Source organism: Haliaeetus albicilla, chromosome 10, assembly GCF_947461875.1.
Source record: "Haliaeetus albicilla chromosome 10, bHalAlb1.1, whole genome shotgun sequence".
In the NCBI taxonomy this organism is placed as follows: Eukaryota; Metazoa; Chordata; class Aves; order Accipitriformes; family Accipitridae; genus Haliaeetus; species Haliaeetus albicilla.
This window is the reverse complement of record NC_091492.1, coordinates 2,672,166-2,693,058: the sequence shown is the minus strand read 5'-3', so window position 1 is coordinate 2,693,058 and position 20,893 is coordinate 2,672,166. Positions and strand designations below refer to the sequence as shown.

At 51.4% G+C, this 20,893-nt stretch overlaps 1 protein-coding gene across 2 annotated transcripts in view; it reads left to right on the top strand.

Annotated features, from left to right (window-relative positions):
- Window positions 1-7,913: 7,913 nt before the first annotated feature.
- JPH3 (junctophilin 3) overlaps window positions 7,914-20,893 on the top strand; it is a 59,041-nt gene continuing 46,061 nt past the window's right edge. Inside the window, exons 1-2 of one of the 2 annotated variants that reach the window (XM_069793313.1) lie at window positions 7,914-8,226; window positions 8,888-9,485. In XM_069793313.1, the coding sequence (XP_069649414.1) occupies window positions 9,104-9,485 (382 nt within the window). In that variant the 5' untranslated portion in view covers window positions 7,914-8,226; window positions 8,888-9,103. Of the gene's footprint in view, window positions 8,227-8,762; window positions 9,486-20,893 lie in introns of those variants that run through there. The other variant, XM_069793314.1, reaches the window with a different exon arrangement.

Below are 20,893 nucleotides of genomic sequence, written 5' to 3'. Positions count from 1 at the left end.
AACCAGCACGCCAAGTCATTTTCCAAAGCAGGTTTCTTCTCTTCACATTATGTCAGCCGCATTTCCTGACAAAACCAGCAGGAACACGCGGGTGACAGATGTCCCTTAATTATCAGCAGCGTTCCCGCTCCTTGGTCTCAGACATAAAATTCAGAGGCTTGAAATGAAGGCCGTGTTTTGTTTGGTTAAGACTGGCTACCTCAGTTTTATTTAAAAGCATCTTTCAGCTATGGAAAATTAGTCACCTTGGGTTTTCTGCCATCCCAAGGGGTATGCCAAACCTCCACGAGAGCAGTGGGCAGACTAGCAGGGTGGAAAGTACAGGGAGATGTAGGTGGCTGGGGAAGCCAAGTCCCTTCAAATAAATTATGTTATGGTATTGCCAATTGCAGAGGTTTGCCACCTGGGATGAGGAGGGCAAAGCAGGACCACTGCACAGCAGGCTGTGTCTTGCAGAGTGGTGATCGTGAGCAGGATCTGGATTTCATCATGAACAAACAGCTCGATGCACATTTATTGTAGGGTGATCCAGTAAAATAAAAGGGCAAGTGAGACATCTTGGGTGGGGAATCATATTGTTTTCCCTTGGCTTTATTTTTCAGCTTCCAAGATCACAGTGGGCAAAAGCTACCTCCATCCTTCAGCAAACGTCACAGAGGGATGGAGAGAGGGAAGGAGGACGAGATGCCACCACCTGCGGAGCCACGAACTGCTCCTTTTCTCCTTGTATGATATTTGCTTTGCGGGCCTTTACACAGGATAGCAGGTTGGTTTTACCGAAAACACTTGCTGGCTATGTTCCACAGCACATAGGAACTCAAACCTGGCCATCATCCATCTACCAATTTACCTAAACCTGCACCAACATGGTTTTTCCCCCAGCCTGAATGCCAAATGACCTGTGTTACCTGCTCATCTTTCTTTGCCCTCACTGCAAAACACCTCATGCACACCTTTGCCTCCTCTGCCTCAGTCTCGACTCGTTTGTCCCTTCCAGCTGATTGCAGCCCTATTCCTTCGCTCCTGAAAGCACACAAAACATCAGTGCTCGGAGGAGGTCTCTGCCTGCCTGCCTGCGGTTCCCACGCTCCCCAGCTCCTTCCTTCGGGCTGCCTGAGGGGTGCTGGGGAGAATACAGGCCTGGGGGAAAAGATCCATCTGGCCACAAGGAAGAAAGCATCATAACACATCTCATGTTCCCAGCACTGCGCATCTTCCCTCCCATGTGCTCAGTTGATCAGGATCAGCTTCTTCGTTGCTGTTTTTGTGCCTCTTGATTTCCACACGGAAACTGGCTCTATTTTTACCCAGCTAAAGCTGATTAGATTTGCAGTAATTGGCAGGATAAACAGACACATACTGTATGCAGCAGGTTAATGCGATACATTCAGTGACCAGTAAATGCACTTAGCCCGTGCCCAGCACAAAGGAGACAATCAAGGTAATTTATTGTACACATGCCTGTAACATGCCCATTAGCCATCCCTGTCCTTCCTCTCTCTGCAAACCCATTTCCCCTCTGAGACAATGAGGGTTATTGCAGAATGCAAAACATTTCATCGTTTTCTCCTCAGCTCTTTGCAAACTGGTATTAAACCCAAGGACACACAGGAGTTTCTCTTTCTGGTTAACCCAGGTCTTGACTTTTGTTGACCTGTGAGAGATTATTAGCATTGAAGCAGCCACATATTAAAAAAGAAAAATGCTACTTACAACTCAAAGGCTGACCTCCTTCAACTAATGTAATTTCCAACCATTTCAATCACTTTTGTAAGCTACAGTCTACCGGAAGATTAGCAGTAGTCCTGCTTGCTGCAATATCATTCTGTTCTTTAATTGGTCTTTGGGGTAATTTAGCTAGAGACCAAGTAGATAAGAGAAAACCTGGGGACAACATCAGGTGATTGTATACTCCTGGAATTCAATTAACTGGGGGGAGGAAATGAGGGCGAAGCAAAAATGAATATCATTCCAGTTTCCAAAGCTGCATATTTCAATCTAATGTCATGAGACCTTGGGAATACTCTGGCTGCTGTGCTCGGTGGTGGTGGCAAGGTGGTGGCCATACCACTCTTTCAAGCCCAGGAGAGACACGCAAAGCGAGCAATCCTCAAAAAAGTTATGAGCCAGGGTGGGAGGTGCCCTGTTTATTTAAAAACACCCGTATCAAGTCTGATGCCATCCCAGAGGGCTTCCCATCCCTCCGCCTGCTGCAGGACCCCACAGCAGCCTGAGGGTTTTGAGCCACTGGCTCCTACCCCTGCTGCCAGAGACGTGATTTCTGGAGAGTCCCGCTGTGCAGGGCTCTGAGCTGGATATGGAGAATAAAACCCTCCTCTGTCTTCTTGCCAGGTTGCTCTGATCCCTAGCGTTTAGCTCCTCTGCCTATGCCGGTGCCACAGGCGGGATATGCAGACCACCCGAGTCCTTACCTTACCCAGGCATGCTGCAGCCCAAAGCTGCTCACCTGCGATGCCTCTGGACACATGCTTGCTCCACGCTCACTCGCTGTTTACAACTGTACTTTGAGCCCTCCCAGTTATGCGGTTTTAATCTATTTAATGCAAGCCCTGTTGACTTTGTATTGCTTCCCGATCAATCCGTCGCATGGGACCAAGCCAAGGGCTGTGCGGAAAGCTAAGGATATTGCATCGGTATGATTATCTCTAGCTAACACCCTTGTCACCTCATCGGTGAAAGACGGTGAGCTCACCACTGCCTATTTCCCTCAGACTCCTGTTTGCCATTCATTACTTCACCCTCTTCTAATTCTCTACCTATCAAGTTCAGTGGTAGTGGTTCCATTAATTGTCCAAGATCCCTCCTAGGCTTAAAGGCTTAAAATCAGCCCTGTCCCGTTCACCCCTTCAGGCGTGGGCACGGTGCTGGCTTCTTCCCAGTCCTCTAGTACTTTCAATAACTGTTCCAAGACCTATTGAAAATCACCATTAACTATCCAGACAGCTCCTTGGCCACCTCCTTTACACCTCTTGCAAGTTATTCAGATCTGCTGGCCTAAAAATATTGAGCTCCATCACCTTGCTGTTCGGCGTACCTCCGACGTACTCTTGGAAAGTATTTTATTAGCACGTTGTCTTTTTTCCACCAGATACCAGGAAGAAACCTGCACTGAGCATTTCTGCCTTTTCTGTGTTATTGATAAATCTCCCATTTCTGTGTAGTATCGGCCCCCTGCTAATGCAAGGCTCCTTTTCTTGAAAATCTTGGAAAATATCCTTCTGTCTTTAATTTCCCCAGCTTCTGAAGTCTATTAATTACTACCAGTTTCCCTTTTCTTCTTTTTGTGTGTTTATATTTTATGTGTTAGTCTTGGCGGCTCTTTCACTTCCTTTCCAAGCCGTGTTGTTTTTTTTAACAAAAATTTCTGTCTGCGTTGCTGCTTTTTGGGTAAAATATTCTTAAAGGCTTCTCCCTTTTCAACACATTTTTCATTTAAAGTCTTCCTCCAAATTGATCTGACTTGTAATTATTTTCTGCTTTGTGAAACAGGACCTTTTAAAGTGGCAAGTATATATATATATCTATTACTGCTTTGAGCTTTACTTCGTTTGCACATAACAAATGTAATCAAGCCGTGATCGCTTGTGCCTAATACAGTGAGAAATTCATCTTCACCTGCCAGTGTGAGGTCAAAGGTGGAATTCCCTTGTGTTGGAGGCAATATTTTTTTGCATTAGGAAATTATCTTTTTTTCCCCCGGAAATTCTAAGGATATTTTAATACTAGCAGCTCGAGACCTCCAGCATCCACCGCTCAGTTTTTTATTAGATATGATGGACATGGCTGCTTAAAGAGGCAGATTGTGTCGAGTCCCTGCTGCAGCGTGGCGGTCTGCTGCAGACCCTTCTTGCTTCATACTTTATTTCCCGGGATATTGATCCAGAAACACTCTGGATCATTTATTTCCTTGTTGCTAATGACTTGGAACCAGCCTGAGACTGCCAGTGCTCGGGAGAAGGAGATACCTGCTCCCAAACCAGTCCCAGCGGGATGTGGAGCAGGACCGGTGGATCAAGACCTCCAAGCACAAATGGAAATCAAATGGAGAAGGTGGTTATAACGCAGGGCTGCAATACTCTGGCCAGAAAAATCTCCCTGCCACCCTGCGGCATTAGTAGCGGGGTTGTGGTGTGCATTCAGCAATTCCACCTTGTGCCGGTGGTTTTTGCTGCTGCAGTTAATCTCTTTGCATCCTGTGATTTCCCAATTGTATTTTTTGGGGGGGGCGAGTGCGCAGCGATGCCCTCGTTCCTCCTCTGTTACGTTACCAGACTGACGTGCCGCTGGCTTGGCTGCCCAGAGTACCCCCCAGGAGCTTTTCCCTTTGAGATGGAGGTCAGCTGAACTCTACAGCTCCACCACGGTTGGCCTCACCCTGGGAAAACACAAACCTCCCTACACCGCTTAAACAACCTGCTATTTAATTCCACATTTAGCTGCCTTTTTCCTTTCTTTCCCTGTGAAACAGGGGTGATTTTTTTTTAAGATCACTTTGATGTGCTTCCCCTTCAGCATCATTTATTTGGGCATCCCCAGGAGCTGCCTGCAATTTGTGAGGTCCTGCGAAGCCCTGCTGCTAGTGCCAAAAAAAACATCTTCCCCCATGGATGGTGGCCACTGAGTTGATTAGCCTTCGAATTGCACCTCACGGCCAGGCTTGGGGAGGCCAGCACACCATCTCTCCTCCTCCTCTCCCCATCCTCCGTTGTGCTTTGCAGGATCAAATTCCCCGAAAAAGCTGCCTGCCTTCCTGGGCTGCTGGAGATGTTTTTCTGGGCAGCTGGACTTTTAGAGATACATCCCACAGTTCTCATGCTGAGGATGCAGTAGCAGCATGGACTCCTCCAGCTAATCCTCTCTCTCCCTTTGCTCTGTGGCAGGTTTTTTTCTTTCTTAAGCATAGCCAAACTTCCCAGCAGGTCTTCTGCGAAGGCTGGGTCTCCCCGATACCCTTGTTTTTCTGAACCATGTTGTACATCAAAACCCGTTGCCTGCATCCCCATCCCTCCCTGAGCTGCTGTTGGGCTTTCTTTGCAGGGCCGGGTGGGTTTCTGCATAGAAGGGCAGGATGGGATCCGCTGGAGATCTGTGCCTTTCCACCAGTGTTTTTGTCTGCAAGGCACACCAGAAATAGGCAGGTCCTCATTTTATTCTCTATATTTTGCATCGCTCCCGCTGCCCAATGCTATTTTGCTTTCCCCCATCCGGGCTCAGATACTTATCATAAGTTGATTTGCTTTTTTTTGGTATTTTTTTCATCATTATTCTTTTATCCCAAATGTCATCTCACTCCCCTCATCCACACATGCACCAGGTTATTAAAAAAAAACTTGACAGCCCTATCTAACACCATCTGTACCTTTCGGGGAAATGCCTCCGGAGTTAGTCAAATGTACTGGAGAAATCCTACCGCGCTTTAAGGGCAGCCCAGCTCCAGCCTCGGCATGGCAGCATCTGTGGAGGTCAACCTGGTGCTCGCCGGTGGCAAGAGCATCTTCCAGAGAGAAAAGCCCACTGGTATTCAGGGCTGGTGTGAAATCTAATCTGGAATTTCCTCTCCCTCAGCCTCCTGCACATCAGCAGCACCGAGGAAATATGAACTGGTCTGGAAAGGACTCCCTAAGGCAGTAAGGACTGCAGATGATTGGGGTGTGAGTTTTTATTTTAAACTAAATCCTGGCCTTTGGATAAAGTCTGTGAAAACCAGATTTATTTGGGGATAGGCTCAGGGACAGCAGCGTGGCTGTGTCGTGGTCGGCCACCATGCCACGATCGCCCTGGTATCTGTAATCGTCCATCCAGCCCCTTCATCTGGTATTCCCACAGTCTTCTTTATTTGGCTGCCAGCATGGGTTTTGGCAATTTTCGGAGCCTCCTGAAGCCCATCTTAAACCCTTTAATAACTAAGATGGCTCTTCCTGACCAAACCCTCCACTCCAGCCACAGGACAGCAAGACAGGCTATGGGCACACCGCAAAGCCTAAATCAGGTTATGAACAGACGATGTAACACGTGGCTGCATTTTTAGTGTAGAAACTGTCCACTCATCAGACACAAAGGTGCTGTGCCCAAAATAATACTCATTTTAAAACCACGCACCATCCTGCTAGCCCTGCACTTGTCACTAGTAAATCTCATTCTTCTCTCTGCTTCCTCAGCAGATTGTTATTAGCGATTTCTTTTTCATCAGGTACCATTAAACATGCTGTTATTTTAAACACCTATTTTATTAGGAGCAGCATCCCGCGTTGGTCGGATGTGTATCGCACCTTGGCGCATGCACAGGCATTAGCCTCTGGTCTCTACACCCCATTGAACTCCACAGAAGGAATAGCTGGCCATTAATTAAGATGCCAATTAACATGTAAAACTACTGAGAAAACAACAGAAGGGGGCTGGAATTTCTTTTTTTCACTGCCAAAATTTTTATATGCGTTTAAGCAACTTTAGTTGCAGTGTTTTTCTTGGAAAGTTTGGGGGTTTCCACTCAAAGTCTCTCTCCATGAAAAAAAAGGGAGTTTACACTTGCCAAAAATTGAAGTCCCTGAAGCATGGGATTTTTAGGAAAAAAACCAAAACTCCCCAAGGTGTAATGAGTACAGTTCTTGCATTCACGAAAGGACTCGGTGTAGTTTGGAAAGATATTTTCAACTGAAAAAAATGCTTCAGTGGGAAAATTTCCAGCCACTCTGGTTGCATCTCTTCCCTCCAGCTCTGAGAGAGAGGAAGGTTTTCTTCTAGATGAGGGTGGTGATGTGTTTCAATGGATGGACAAGAAAATGCATTGCTATAGAAAAAACCTGAGTGGGAAGACGCAGTCTGAAACTTCCTACTAGGTGGGCAACCGAGGCAGGTACTGAGCATAACCGTCCCTTCCAGTGGGGACCCACGTGCCTAAATCCCGTGGGTTTCCATCGCCAGGGTTTATACAGCTCATTTTTTTTTCCTCGGAATCCTGGCCGAGCCGGGTCTCGAATCCGAGCCGATAGTCTTGGCTCAAAACTAGCACTCCAGTAACGCCGGTGGCGATGGCAGGATGCAAATACGAGCCGGTGCGCCTGGCAGTCCTGCTGGAGATTTTCTGGAAGAACTGTGTTTTCATACATTCCCCAGATCTTGCTTTATAGGCACTTGTGAGCATCTTTTTAATTTTTCTTAAACAGAGCTCCCCCTTTAATACTTGTGTATTAATACACTCGTGTATGAATACAAATATACATATATGCGTGCACACAGACCCACACAGACACCCTGATGCCGCAAATATTTGGCACGCTTAGAAACAAGGGGGTGGGTCGCAGGACCAGGACCCGGCGCACTCCAAAGGCACGAAGCGAGCTGTCGCCAGTGCCTGGGGAAGATTTCACATCTTCAGCAATCCCAGGGAAAAAAAAAAAAAATTATCATCTGCGGACAGGACTGGTGAGGGCCTCCTTGCTCTTTTGCCCCTTCCCAACGGGTAGGAAGGAGCCCGATGAGATGCTCTGTGTTGAAGGGAGGGGACTGAGGTGCGCAGCAGCCCAGCCGGGAGGGGATACAGCCCGGACCGCTGCCATAAACCCTGAACGACAGCACGGCCTTTTCATGAATAAATAATTTGTGTTGCAGTTGCAGTGTGCTGGACCAAAGTCTGCCCGGAGACTTGGCGTTGGCAGCGCTCAACGAGGCGTTTGGCCCATTCCCATTGTGTGTCCCCCCATAACCCACCCACCTGAAAATGGGGTGTCTGTCCCCCCCGGGGTCTGGCAGGGGCCGGTTGCCCCTCGTCACATCGAAGAAGCAGCGGGAGCGGGGAAGGGGAGAGCTGAAGGGATAAATAAAAATCGGGGAGCATCCCGGAGCTGCGGCGAAGGAGTGGGGGGTCTGCGGCCCTGCTGGGGGGGGCTGGGGGGGGGGAGGCGACGCAGTTCCTGTCTCTTTAAATCCTCCCTGAGCCAGGAGCCGGGAGATGAGGCAGAGCAGAAAGCTCAGGATCCTTGCTCATTAATAAGCAGGATTTATCCCCGTAGGGAGCCGGGAAGGAGGGGGGAGGCCGTGGGGAGAGCGGGGCGAGCGGAGGCCCTCTGCCCCCCCCTCCCTCTCCCCGTGTCCCCCCCCCCCCCCATTTTCCAGCCCCTCACCCCGGCATCCGACCTCGCTCCGAGCATCCTCCGGCCGAGATGTGGGATCCGCTGGGCGAGGCGAGCGGGTACCCCCGGGAGTGAGGTTTGCTGGGGGGGGGGGGGCGGAGAGAGGGAGGGAAGGAGGGAGGGGGGGGGAGTTAGGCTGATGATGATGATGATGATGATAACGGAGGCGATGGCGGGTTTTTAGGGCGCGGGGGGTGCGTGCGCGTTGCGAGGAGCGGGAGAGCCGGGCGGGAGGGGAGGCAGAAGCACCGCATTGCTGCTGCTCCTGCTCCTGCTGCTGCTCGGCCGGCAGTCCGTCCGTCCGTCTCGTCCGTCCGTCCGTCCGTCCGTCCGCCGAGCCCGGCCCCGCCATGCCGCCGCTCCCGCCGCTCCCCCCGGCCCTGCGCCGGAGCCAGGCTGGGCGGCCGGGCAGCCGGAGGTGGAGGTCAGAGCGGGGGCTTTGAGGCGGTTTTGGGGGGTTTTTTCCTTTTTTTTTTTTCTTCGGGGTGCGCAGGGCTGCGGAGAGCAGATCGGGGGTTTGGGTTTCCTTTTCCTTCTCTTGGCATTTGGCCTCTTTTTGCCTTTTTTTTTTTTTCCCCCTCTCTCTCCCCCCCACCCCCACCCCCCCCACCCCCCCACCCCCGTTCCCTGCCTTGGATGGTTTTTAGGTGGAGTCGTTTGCACCAAAACCCAATAGCTGCTGCTGTTCTTGCTGCTATTTTTTTTTTTTTTTTTTTTTAATGATACTGTTTCCACAGCAGGGGAAGAGAGAACTGATCCTGAACATACTCCCAGAGAATGAATAATCACAAGAAACTGGCTTAAGCAGCTCCCTGGATCTGGTGCATGATTTCGATTGAGTTTGATTTGATTTGATTTTTTTTTTCCCCAAGTCATCGTTCGCATTTTATTTTCTGCATTTTTTTTTTTTTTTTTTTTCACCTTTTGGGGGATTTGCAAACCGAATTACATGCATGTCCAGTGGGGGAAGGTTTAATTTTGACGATGGAGGGTCGTACTGTGGAGGCTGGGAGGACGGAAAGGCTCATGGCCACGGAATCTGTACCGGCCCGAAGGGTCAAGGTGAATATTCGGGCTCCTGGAGTCACGGCTTTGAGGTGCTGGGGGTCTACACTTGGCCCAGCGGCAACACTTACCAGGGCACCTGGGCGCAGGGCAAGCGCCATGGCATTGGCATGGAGAGCAAAGGGAAGTGGGTGTACAAAGGAGAGTGGACCCATGGATTTAAGGGACGGTACGGGGTCCGAGAATGCACTGGAAATGGGGCCAAGTACGAAGGCACCTGGAGCAATGGATTACAGGATGGCTACGGGACAGAGACCTACTCGGATGGAGGTAAGTGCTGCATCGATACCTTCCCGGCTGGGGCGGGCGGTGGCGTGGGGGTACGAGCCTCTGAACGGGGACCCCGGCTTTGGGCTGGGATCTGGGAGTTTGCAACCTGCTAGCTTGGAGCGAGGGATGCTCGTACCCCGCAGGAGATAAGGAACCAGCCCAGCATGGCATCAGCCCAGCTCTTTGCCACAGGTAGCCCCATATGTTCAGCTGGTCTCTGGGTGCTGGGTCTCCCCCCCCGCCACCTCCTCGACCAGGCTTTTTTGGGGAGGGGAGCTGGCTGCGCTTGATGAGCTGGGGGGATGCCCGGCTCTCGCCCAGGGGGGTCGGAGGATGGGGTGGGCCAAGGCGTCGGGAGATGACCCAAGTTGCACATGGGATTCACAGTTCTGACTGCACCACTGGAACCTGTAGGATTTGCATCGAAGCAACCCAGGGCAGAGGGGAGGTGAGCATGGGGGGGGTTCCAGGGCAGACGGGTACTGCTCTGGTGCTGCAAATGCTTCCAGCCAGGGGCTGGGGTCTTTGCGTGCCCTACAGCCCCCCCCCAAACGCAGCCCCACGCTTAATAATACCAGGCAAAAGACTTTAATTCAGACAAGAGTCTTACATTCCTAGTTTACGGCTTAATGCTCAGCGTAGGGGCTCAAAGGGATCACCAAAGCTATCCTCTGCCGTCAACACGGCTTAACGAGATGTGGAGGGGAAACTAGGATTAAATAAAAAACAAGAAAACCCAATTGGAGCGATCAAAAAAAATTGCTGGACTAACAAGCTTTAAGGCCGAACTAGGAGAAACAGCTGGTGCTCTGCTGTAAGTGGCTGTATCATCCTCTCTCATGTTTTGTGGCTACTTCCATCTAAATTGCCACCATAATACGAGGCAGGCCTACCTGCCGGCAGCCGGGGGCATTCGGCCGCGCTGCCCCGTTGTTTTGCTGGCAAATGTGCCCATCTGAAGCAGGCTCTTTTCATTTTTTTTTATTTTTTTCCCCAAGACATTATCGTTTTTCCAGGACTGCTACGTTAAGGAAATTGCCGCGTTGGTGAGCTCCATCGCAGCCTTCCTGAAAGGTGCTGCAAGACATTTCTCTAGAAAACCCAGTTTGCTGCTTTGTGATTGTACAGGGAGGCAAGATTAAACGCTACCTGCAGCTGCTCTTTTATGCTTTTGAAGGGAGAGGTGGAACGATCTCTTGATTTTTAATGATAATTTTGTGCTGGTGGCTTTCTTCTAAAGGAAAATATAGCTGCAACCTTTTGTTTCAGCTGCCTGGAGTAATGCTGGGGTCTGAGCTGGAATCTGCCGGGTGTGTGTTTGCAAGCCATCGATAAATCCTGGCAGTCCTTCCAGTTGAGAATAAAGCGCGGTCAGAGAATAATTGCAGTCTCCCACGTTCAAAGCGGTCAGGAGGGGATGTGGGAAAAGGGGGGGGGGGGTTTCTGCATGCTCCCAACGCGAGTGCTGTCTCCCTGCTCCCCTCCTGGCACCCAGCCCCTGCCAGGGAGGTTGGGGAAAGGCAGACAGAAGTCTCGACAAACTACAGGTCTCCGAGGGCTGGGTGTTGCAGGGTTGGCCCCGTCCCCGGGCACGCACGTGCCCCCACCCTGGCACGCTTCCCCGTCAACCGCAGCGCAGCGGATCTTTGGGAAACCTGGGGAGCATCTCCAAATCGGGGTGGCTTACCAGCAGTTTCATCGTTTCTGAGAACCTACCAGAAGCAAAGAGCTTTTTCTTCCATCTTGTCAGGCCCGCCCCGGCTTCTCAGTGTTTGGGGACCGAAAAGCTATATTTGCGTGTTTGTCATTTTAGGAGGAGGTGAGAGGATCAGGAGGAGACAAGGACAGGGTCGGTAGCACGATTCTCCCCGCCCAGGGACTCTGCAAATCCTCCTAGGAGGAGGGGATGGCCGTGCTGGGGAAAGGCAGAGCGATGGTACCTGTGGCCAAACCCATCCTGCTGCTGGGAGCTGGGACGGGCCACGCACATCCCGACCGGGCTCCTCCACGTCGGCTTTCCCCCCATTTCGGTTGGGCAGTCACCGCAGAGCGACTGAACCCAGCCGAAATTGCACTTTCACCAACTCGGTTGCAAGTACCCAGAGGCCACGGCCCTTTCCCAGTTGCCTGTCTCCATTCTGGGTGGAAAACGCCAAAGTTGGGCATCTCCAGCCTTTTGGACACCGAACCTTAATGAACTTTGTGCGTTTAGCTACAAGAAGCTGGTGCGTGCAGGAGCTCTGCTGGAAGGGTGGCTGCGTAGCTATGGCACAGGGGAGGCAACTGTTGGGAAGGATGTTTCTCATTAATCTGTTCAAGTTATTACCTTCATCAAACTGAAGTATCCTAGAAGCCTCGCCCCAGCATCTGTCACTTGCCACCCACAGATAAATATTCATCCCTTGCATTATTTTTTTTTTAGCACATCAACCATGGCTAGGGGATGGGTCCCTAAATGCACAGCGAGGCTCAGGAAGCGAGATGCCCCAAAATTCATGGGTTTCACTCCAATTTTACCATTTCCTTGCACAACAGTGGGTAAGGGCAAATCTCGACACTCCACCAACCGTCGCCAGCGCTATCTTGGGGCGCGATATTTTGCGTGACCAACGCGCACGTATCGATGCGTTGGACTTGGACGTGGGTTATGGCATGCGGTGGCCTAAGCCGCCTTGCCACCCCCCCAAACCCCCCCACCGCCGTCCTGCCTCTGCTCGCCACCCCGGGTACCGTCCCCCGTCCCCCCCCCACGCCGGGTGCTCACGCCTGCCACGCGCGCACGCATGCACGCTTCCCCCACATGCAGCTTGCAGATCTCACACCTCCCACGCGGACACACTCATCGCCATGCACACACGCCTCTCCTCCCCACGCCGAGACGCCGCTTCGCCCCTCCGCTCGCATACCCACACACACGTGGTCTGCCCCCGGCCCCGCGCCGGCGCTCTCTGACCCAGCCACGCGCCGGATGAATGCCAACCGTGTTTCCCCGAGCCGCGCGGGATACACGTCCATCGACGCAAACCGATTACGCGGAGCCCAAATAAGCAAATTCGCTGTTCCCCTAGAAGCCCACGCTTTGCCAAATCTCCCCGGCACCGCTGCACGCCCGACCCGCGGTCCTGTGCCTGCGGCACGCCTGTGCACCATCCTGTCTTTCCCCTGCACACACGCGCTTGCTCGGACCCCCAAACCACGGTACTGCTGATACATCCTTATTTTTCTGTCCCAAATCCCTGCTACCTCCTGCCCCCATCCAGAAGCACCCAGATATTACATAAACCAGGCTGCTGAGGATCGCTTCGGTCGGATGCCGGAGTTGCACCACTCGTTTGCTGGGCCTGATTCAGCCCGGCTCCCGAGCGGGAGCAGGATTGCTCCCTTGCTTCAGGTGAAAGGGGCTGAATCCACCTGGATCAGCACTGATGTGAGCCGGAGCCGCTGCCATCGCTCTTGCTGGAGCTGGTGGAACCTCTTGGGAGCAGAGGGTTGGAGACCTTCTTCCATTGGAAACCCCCTCCCGAGCAGGTCTGGAGATCAGGAGACATCTCAGCTGGTTCCTGCCTTCCTGTAACTCCAGGGACGCTTTGGAAATACTCAATGATTTTACCCTGGGGACAGTTTGAGTTGTAACTGCAGGCTTGCCATGGAAGTCCTAGGGCTGTGCATTGGGTTTGGGTTTTGCTGCTGAAACCATGGTTTTGGGGGTGGATAAGATGGGGTGGATGAAGGAAGCCCCAAATCGTTTTTTTTGCTCTTTCCCTCCTTGCCGAAGCTGCTTTTCTCCTCCCTCCACCTCTCCCCAGCCAAGCATTTGGGATCTGAGACCGGACAGGAGCTTGGGGAGGGGACCAGCCCCTCTCTCGGGTCCCCTCGGGGAACGGCTCGCGCCGATTCCCCGGACTGGAGGTGCCCGCGGTGCGTCGCGACCGTGCCAGGTCCCTCCTGCTGCCACCCCCTCGCCCCATCCCGGGTACCCACGTGCTTCCACGCAACCTCGTTTCTCGGGGAGGGCTACCCCAAAACGGACGGGCGATCGCGTCGCGGCGTTCGTCTTGTGTAATCCTCCGTGCCCACTCACCTAAATGAATCATCCCCTTGATAGGTGAGTGAAATATAATTAGTGTTTTCATTGTTAGCACCGTGTGAGTAGGCAAGTGGGTTTTCTTGGCCCGGGCTGGGAAATTTTCGTGCTTTGCAAGCGACGGGGAGAGGGAAGCGGTGCGGTGGGAGCTGCCGGCGTGGGATCTCCCGCAGCCTGTCCTGCCGGGGCAGGAGCGGCGGCGGCTCCGTGCCCCACTTTTCCCACCTCCGCAGTGGCACCGGTGACACCTCCAGCCGCTCTCTTAGCAGGTGCCCAGGGAGCGACCAACCGAATGGCTTTGAAACGGTTGAGGAGGCGAAAAGCACGAAATATTTCGCAAAAGCGGGCCCCTTGCCAGCGTTAAAGGGCTGCTCTGGGCAGGGGGATGGACCGGGGATGCCGCAGGGGGACCTGCCTCTCCGGGAAGGGGCTGCAGCCCCCTCGCCTGAGCTGAGAAGTGGTTTTGGATGAACCAGCACCGACCAGTGCCGCTAAGGGCAGCGACATCACCGAGGGCTGCCGAGGGCCTCTCCGCATACCGGGTTTTTTTCCACGGGTTCCTCTACAGCTGCAGGGAACCAACGAGCGAGGGCAAATTTCCGTGCGATCTATTCATAGCGCGGATGTCAGAATTACCTTAAAAGTATCAGCTCTCGTCTTATTTTGCTGCCGGGAAGGAATTGTTGATGCACTTTAAATAGTGGGCGGAAACAAGCAAATACAAGCGCGCCCTGATGCCCGATCCTCCTGGTTCCTGCAGAATCCAGACCCGGCCGTAGCTGGTCCTAACAACCCCCTAAGAACCCGATAATTAAAAAAAAGCTATAAACTTTGTTTATGAAGCATCTCACCATCTAGATTTGGTACCGAAGATGCTTGCAGTGCAACAGTGGATATAGGAGAGCAATAACTGAAATGTCAGGACCTGCCGAACACAGAAAAATGAATCGAAATACTAAATGAAGATTCTGACTGGCATCATTAAAAATAAATGTTATGAACTCATGGTAATTACTTATCTCTCTGGAACATGCTGCTTAGTTCCAGGTACAGCTGAGGACAGAGGAAGAAGGATTTTGACCCCGGGGAAAAGTACGTGAGAGAGAAATTGCCAGACAGGCTTAGACCCTCACTCCATCTTCTCCAGTGTTTTTATTCAGTGCATGATGCTCCAGGGGGTGGTGGAGGACCCCAGCCTTGGGGCAACCTGCACGCCCTTACGTGCCTCTCCCTGACCCATAACAGGGGGGTGACTTAGGTCCTGAAGCACAGTTTTAATTTCCTTTCACTGGGGATGCTGGGGTGGGTTTCTCATGGCTTTTAATGCAAATCTCAGGGTATTTGCATGTGATTCGATATCCCATGGGGCTCCTCGTGGTTGGGTGACATCTGCTCCTGTAGCTGAATGGTTTTTTTCCTTGAAGCTCCAGCTTGTGGAATCATGTGATTTTGCAAGATTTTTCAGCTTGATTTTGGAAGCAAGGTTTCCACCCAGACTATTGCAGAAAAGTCGTTCTTACAGGCTTGGAAACCAGAAGATGAGAGCTAAAAATGCCTTGATTTTTAAAATGAACCTGATTAATTTTGAATGCTTGGAGCCAGGTAACACTGATGTAGATGAATTATCTGTATTAATGCAGGCATGACTTGAAAGTAGAGAAGCTGGGCAGGATGGGGTTGGTGATGGTCATATAGAGGGTAACACTGTGGTTTAGCAGCATCTGTCGTGTGAGATTTGGCAGGTTTTGCCTATTTGGGGTCTGGCTTTGGCATTGACTGAAATCCTGACCAAGGAAGGATTTTTTTTCACAGGAGTTTGCAATAGTTACAGAAGAGTCTTGACGCTAGTTTGCCCCTGCAATAAGCTGTTTAACTTACAATTCAAGTATTTGTGAACAAAAAGGGGGAGCTTGGAGAAAAAAACCCACTTGAATGGCAAGTGTTTATATTCTGGGGTTTGATATTGGCTTTTCAAAGACAGATTCTGGCCTTTGAATCAAAAATCCTTAAAAATTGCAATTGATGCATAAGCATTCCCTTAGAACAGCCATTCCTTTCCCAAAATTATTCCCTGAAGAGGTTCCACTTACTCATAACATACAGCAAAGCATCATGAATTTTCATGAATGAGTGAACAGCCAGGGCAAGGTCCCTAAGTTTGCAGATATTTGCACCAAGATGATCGCTGTAAAGATACGATTTCCTGCTCAGGGCATCACTTTGGATCTGCAAGGTGTTTCCCTCGACTGAATAAGGGATTGATCATTTATTTCGCAGGAAATAAATAAAGGCTGCTCTCACCTCATCCCTGTGCTGTCCCCACACCTGGTGCAGCCCCATATCCCCAATCCATGGGGAGATCAGCCTCATCCCATGGAGCTGAGCATCTCTCACACCTCGCCAGGGATGCAGCCCCCCAAAACCCGGTGCCGGCGCACAGCCCTGTTTGTAAGCGCTGGAGAATTAGCCCTTACTCCCACGAGCTCTGCTGAGAAATGGGGTGAGATCACAGAGTTTGCGATGAGGATTAGAGCGCCGGAGGATTAACAGACTAAGCATTAGCCCGATTTCACTCTGCTTTGTGAGAGGAGCACATTAGCCATAATAAAGGTGCTGAGCGATACGTTAATGTGTTTCGCGCCCCTTGTGCTAAAGCCTCATCCCGGTTTTGGCCCCAGTCGGTGGCTGAATCCGCAGGGATTCAGCTGCCCTGGGTAAAACTATGGGCCCCGTTTCACCAGAGGATGATGCTCCCTTGACTTTCCCTGACTCCGGTGAACCTGATGCTTCCCACTCCCAGGAAGACTAGAAATTTCTTTCTTTAGCTCTTTCCTTTTGAAAAACTGTATTTCCCCTGACTCCAGGATCTGGTGCTTTAAGGAAAATCGTGACTGGCCTGAGACGCATTACGAGGCTCATCAGAATTAGCGATGCCGAGATTTGATTGTCATTATAATGGTTTGAAACATTTCTCCGAATGCTGGCTGGAGAAGGCAATTACTAACAAATGCAAACAGGCTCGGGGAAGCAGGAGATACAGAAGCAATGAGAGAGAAGAAGAGGGAGGGGATGCTCAGGACGGACTTGCGTTTTGCTGCACACAATGGAGAGCAAATTGAGTTTTTCCCCCTCGAAGCAAATAGCCGAAATGCCTCGGAAGCCATTGTGAGGCGAGCCTGAACCTAGCCATGGGTCTGGGGGGATGCTCCTCTTGCAGAAGTTATCCGAGCTGAATTTCCATATGTGATTTTTCTGGAGTGGCTTCTCCTTAATATTATAAGGGCACGTATTCATTACTGGCCAGTCCCTGTGAAAAATGGCTTAATCCCTGCAGCTGGGGTTCTCTTCGGAGGTAGGACATCAGATTTGGGGCTTTGCCCCATTCCCTGCCCTGCCGTAGGTTTGCTTTTGGCTGTGCAAAGCCATTTTGTGCCAGCAGCAGAAGGATGCACACACCTCATTTTGTTGGAGGAGCTCATCCTCAATCTTGCTCTCTGCCTCAGTTTCCCATCTGTAAGTGCAAGTATCAGCAATCTTTGCGATACTGTGACGCACATTAATGTTTGCCAGTGAGGGAAGCAGCTTCATTCTGCTGATCTCCTGATTGCAAAATATCTTTGGGGCAGGCATCGTGGCAATGAGAACGCAAAGGACTCCCCATGTTTTGGATGGGGCTCATATTCCTCAGATGAGCGTTCTCGCCACATGTGAACCTGCCTTTCAGATGGTTTTCCCCATGGAGAACAGTTGAGCAATCTGTGATATTTCAGCCAGCGTTACTTTAGGTTGTTATTTGCATCCACAGAGGAGGAGGCAGACTCCCTGGCTGTGGTGTGAGGCTGTATAAATCCATCTCCTCTCTCCTGCCCCCAGATTTCGCTCCCGCAGAGATGCCCAGCGAGGTGCTGGCCCTGCCAGGGCCAGCCCCGCACACACCTCTACCTGCTTGCAAAGTGATCTCCTATGGTACCACATGCAAACCCAACCACCCCACTGTTTTGTTTGCTTAGAGGGAGGATCCCTGCCATTTAGCTTTAAAAAGTGCAAGCTAACCATGCTGATATGAGCTGCAGATCTGTAATGATTTATTATTTGTTGAGCCCCAGCAACAGACTTAATGCTACCCAGCACCCAGGCAGTAGAAAGCAGCCCATGACAGCTCTGCTTTAGTCCTCTTCTCCTCTCTTCTCTGCTCTGCCGCCTTCTCCTTTCCCTCTTCCCCTTCTCTCCTCCACAGATGCCTAGACCTCACTGTGCCCGTTGTGTATGTATGTATCCAGCCTCGCATTAAGCTATATGACTAACATCCATCACGTGTTTATGCCTGCAGATTATATTTGCATACTCAAAAATCCATATTTTATTTCTTCCCCTGTGTAAGCAGTTACCAGAGCATATTTTTGGCAAATTAGCAGCCACAGCAGAAGCATCTGACTGTGTTTTTAGCATGGCTTGGTGATGGTCAGAGGCCTGGAGAGCCTTGGCAGGGCTGGGGAGAGGTAATTTCCCGCTGACGCCGTATCCACGCGGCATTGCACGCACGCACCGTCGCTGATTCCCAACGCACGTGGCAAGACCTAGCCCTCCATACCATGCCCGGGTGGGATTTAGGTGAGCATCTGGGGGACGATTGCTGCTCTCTGACCGGCAGCTGGGGACAGGGCAGGGAATGCAAGTCACCCAGTGCGACGCCTCGTCCTGCTGCCAGGAGTGATAATGCAGGAAAGATGGCTCTTGGGAAGTCTTGGCAAAAAAACACACACCCACGTGCATGCTCGGGAGGACCCGTACATGCAGGTAGCGCGTTTCGGGGGGCACATTTTTGCCAGCGAGGCCCCCTGATTGCTGGACATCAGCTGGGGTGGCCAACAAGGGTGTCCCCGTTATCACTCCATCAGGACTGGGGCTGAATTAGCATCCTCCAGTCCTCTCTCTTCTCTCCCACATCTTCTCTTTGGGATGGATGTTTCTGAGATGCTAAACGTGATTTGTGCATGAATCCTCCCTCGGCCTTTCTGATATCAAATAGCTGGAAAGTGATATCTCTAAAACTTGCTCCTGTCGTAATTCGAGAGACCGGCCTAATTATTGCCATCGGATGGCTTTAATTAATATGTTGCAGAGTTCAGAGATGAGGAGGGGTGAGCATACCAAGAAAGATCTTTCGCAAGATGAACCAGCAATTTGCAAGGCCTAATTACTTCGGCTTGGTTTGGAAAAGTGGATGGGCACTTTGGACAACTCAGACCTCATTCCCAAATTTTGCTGAGTGGCGAAAGTGAGCTGGGAGGTTTGGATCACTGCCATTGCCGAACAGAGTCACCGTAACAGGCAGATCTGGCTGTGCTTCAAGGATGGGACAGAGGCTACAGAGGAACCTGCCCTTTGAAGCCTGCTGCTTTTGTGTTCTGTGAAAGCCTGCGTAGCTGCGCCCGTGTCGCTGATTATTTTAGCTAAACTGGAAATAGCTTGCATTGACCCATGGCAGTAGGTTATTTGTATTTTTTTTAACTCTTATTTTTAAATGGTTTTTCTACGCATTTGACTTTTTTTCCGAGGTCATGTTGTGATAATAGTATGTATGCATCCACGGGCCTCAAAATGCTTTACAACATCCTAAATAACTGCTTGAATTTCTCCATACGAGAAACTGAAGTGGAGCAAGGCAGGGCAGGTCTGTGCAAACCTCCCCACGGGCTTTACCCCGTGTGCTTGCCAAGGGCTTTGTCCTGCAGGACACGGAACTGGCCGTCTCGGTTCGGGAAAAGCCTGTGAGCAGCGTTCGGTCCGTAAAGCTTGTACTTAATGGTGTTCTTGGGCTGGAGCCAGAGGGCTCAGCAGCCTGCAAAATGCCAAATCCTTGGGTACAGGGAGAGGGAGGAAAGGAATGCAGCCATTCCAACCCCCAAAATCATGACTTCTGTCTCCTTCCAATGCCATGGTGAAGATGGACAGGGTTTATATCCAAGTGCATGATCCCACCTTGGGCCAAGGGAAGCCCCATGTACGTGGCTGGGCTGTGAGCAGCTCATCTTCATCCCTTGGGGCTTCCCCCTGCATCGTTCAAAATCCACCTATTTTTCCGGTGTGCCCTAAGGGAACTCCCAGTGCTGATTATTTGTCTGAAAGCCGGACTCCCCCGGGCATTGGTGTTGGTCTTCGCCATCTCTCCGTAAGCAGGAGAGGACTGCGGGTGCCAGGCAGCCCCTCAGCTCGGGGCAGCAAGCGGCAAAGCCGGGCGCTTTCCACCCTCTGGCACGTCTCACCTTCTCCTGCTGAGTGGCAATGCTGTAGACCACCTCCATCTGGGCCAGAAAGGCCATTTTCTAGATATTTCAGGTCTCCTTTCCCTCTCCATCGCTCTCTTATGTGCAAAAGGCACCTCATACGGAGACAAATGGCATCAGTGAAGTGATTCTCCTTCTTGCTCGAGGTTTCAGCCCAGTGTGCTGCATGTGGGAAGAGCAAGCCAGGAGTTGGTTGCCTCTTCCCAGCCGTGGTGAAGACCTCGTCTGCAAAAGCGAGTGGTTCCCTCTGCGGTCCTGGGCCCATGAGCACCCACGCAAGCCCTGCCACAGCGGCTGTATCCTGGGGAGAGGAGCTGGAGCTGGGTCTCCTCCTTCCCTGCTCCCCAGGAAGATCCCCAAAAACTCTTTGGCAAAGCCAAGGAAATGAACGGAAAGCTGTCGTTCTTCCTGGTGTCTGTAATGCCTCAGATCCTCCTGGAGCGCTTTGCATAGGAGCTAATTAGTCTTCCCAATACCCAGCTGAAGCACTGGAGTGCCGAGGCATTATCCGTCTTTCCAGCAGGGAACACGGAGGCACAGGGGTTGCACCCAGCTGTCTCGCTGACGGCTTCGCACGGGTCCTGCTCGCCTCCCCAATTCTGCAAGGTGCAAACCAGGGTAAACACTGATTTAGGGGATTTTGGCATTATGGGGACAACAGGAGCAGCCCTGCAGAGGCCCTGCTCTCTTCCCAGAATGACTTTTAGCCTCCTGAGCCAAATGCTGAGAAAGCGCTGAATAACTGCAACAAATTAGATTACTTTTTGGTACTTGTCATTTCTCAAAACATATGATCTTCTGCTGGAGCATCAGGAATGATGCTTTGGAGGCCAGTGACTTCTCGCTTTCTGCTTTCAGCCTGGCTGGCTCTGGCCAAGGATGGGGCTCTGCACGGTCCTCAAGGCAATGGAAATTCCTTAGTTTTAAAAGCCGTTTGCAAACAACCCAGCCTTGCTCCAAGGGGAGTGAGCCAAAAAAACCCCAAAACCCAGGCTAAAGAACACAAGTGAAAGTGGCCAACAACCACATTGCTCATT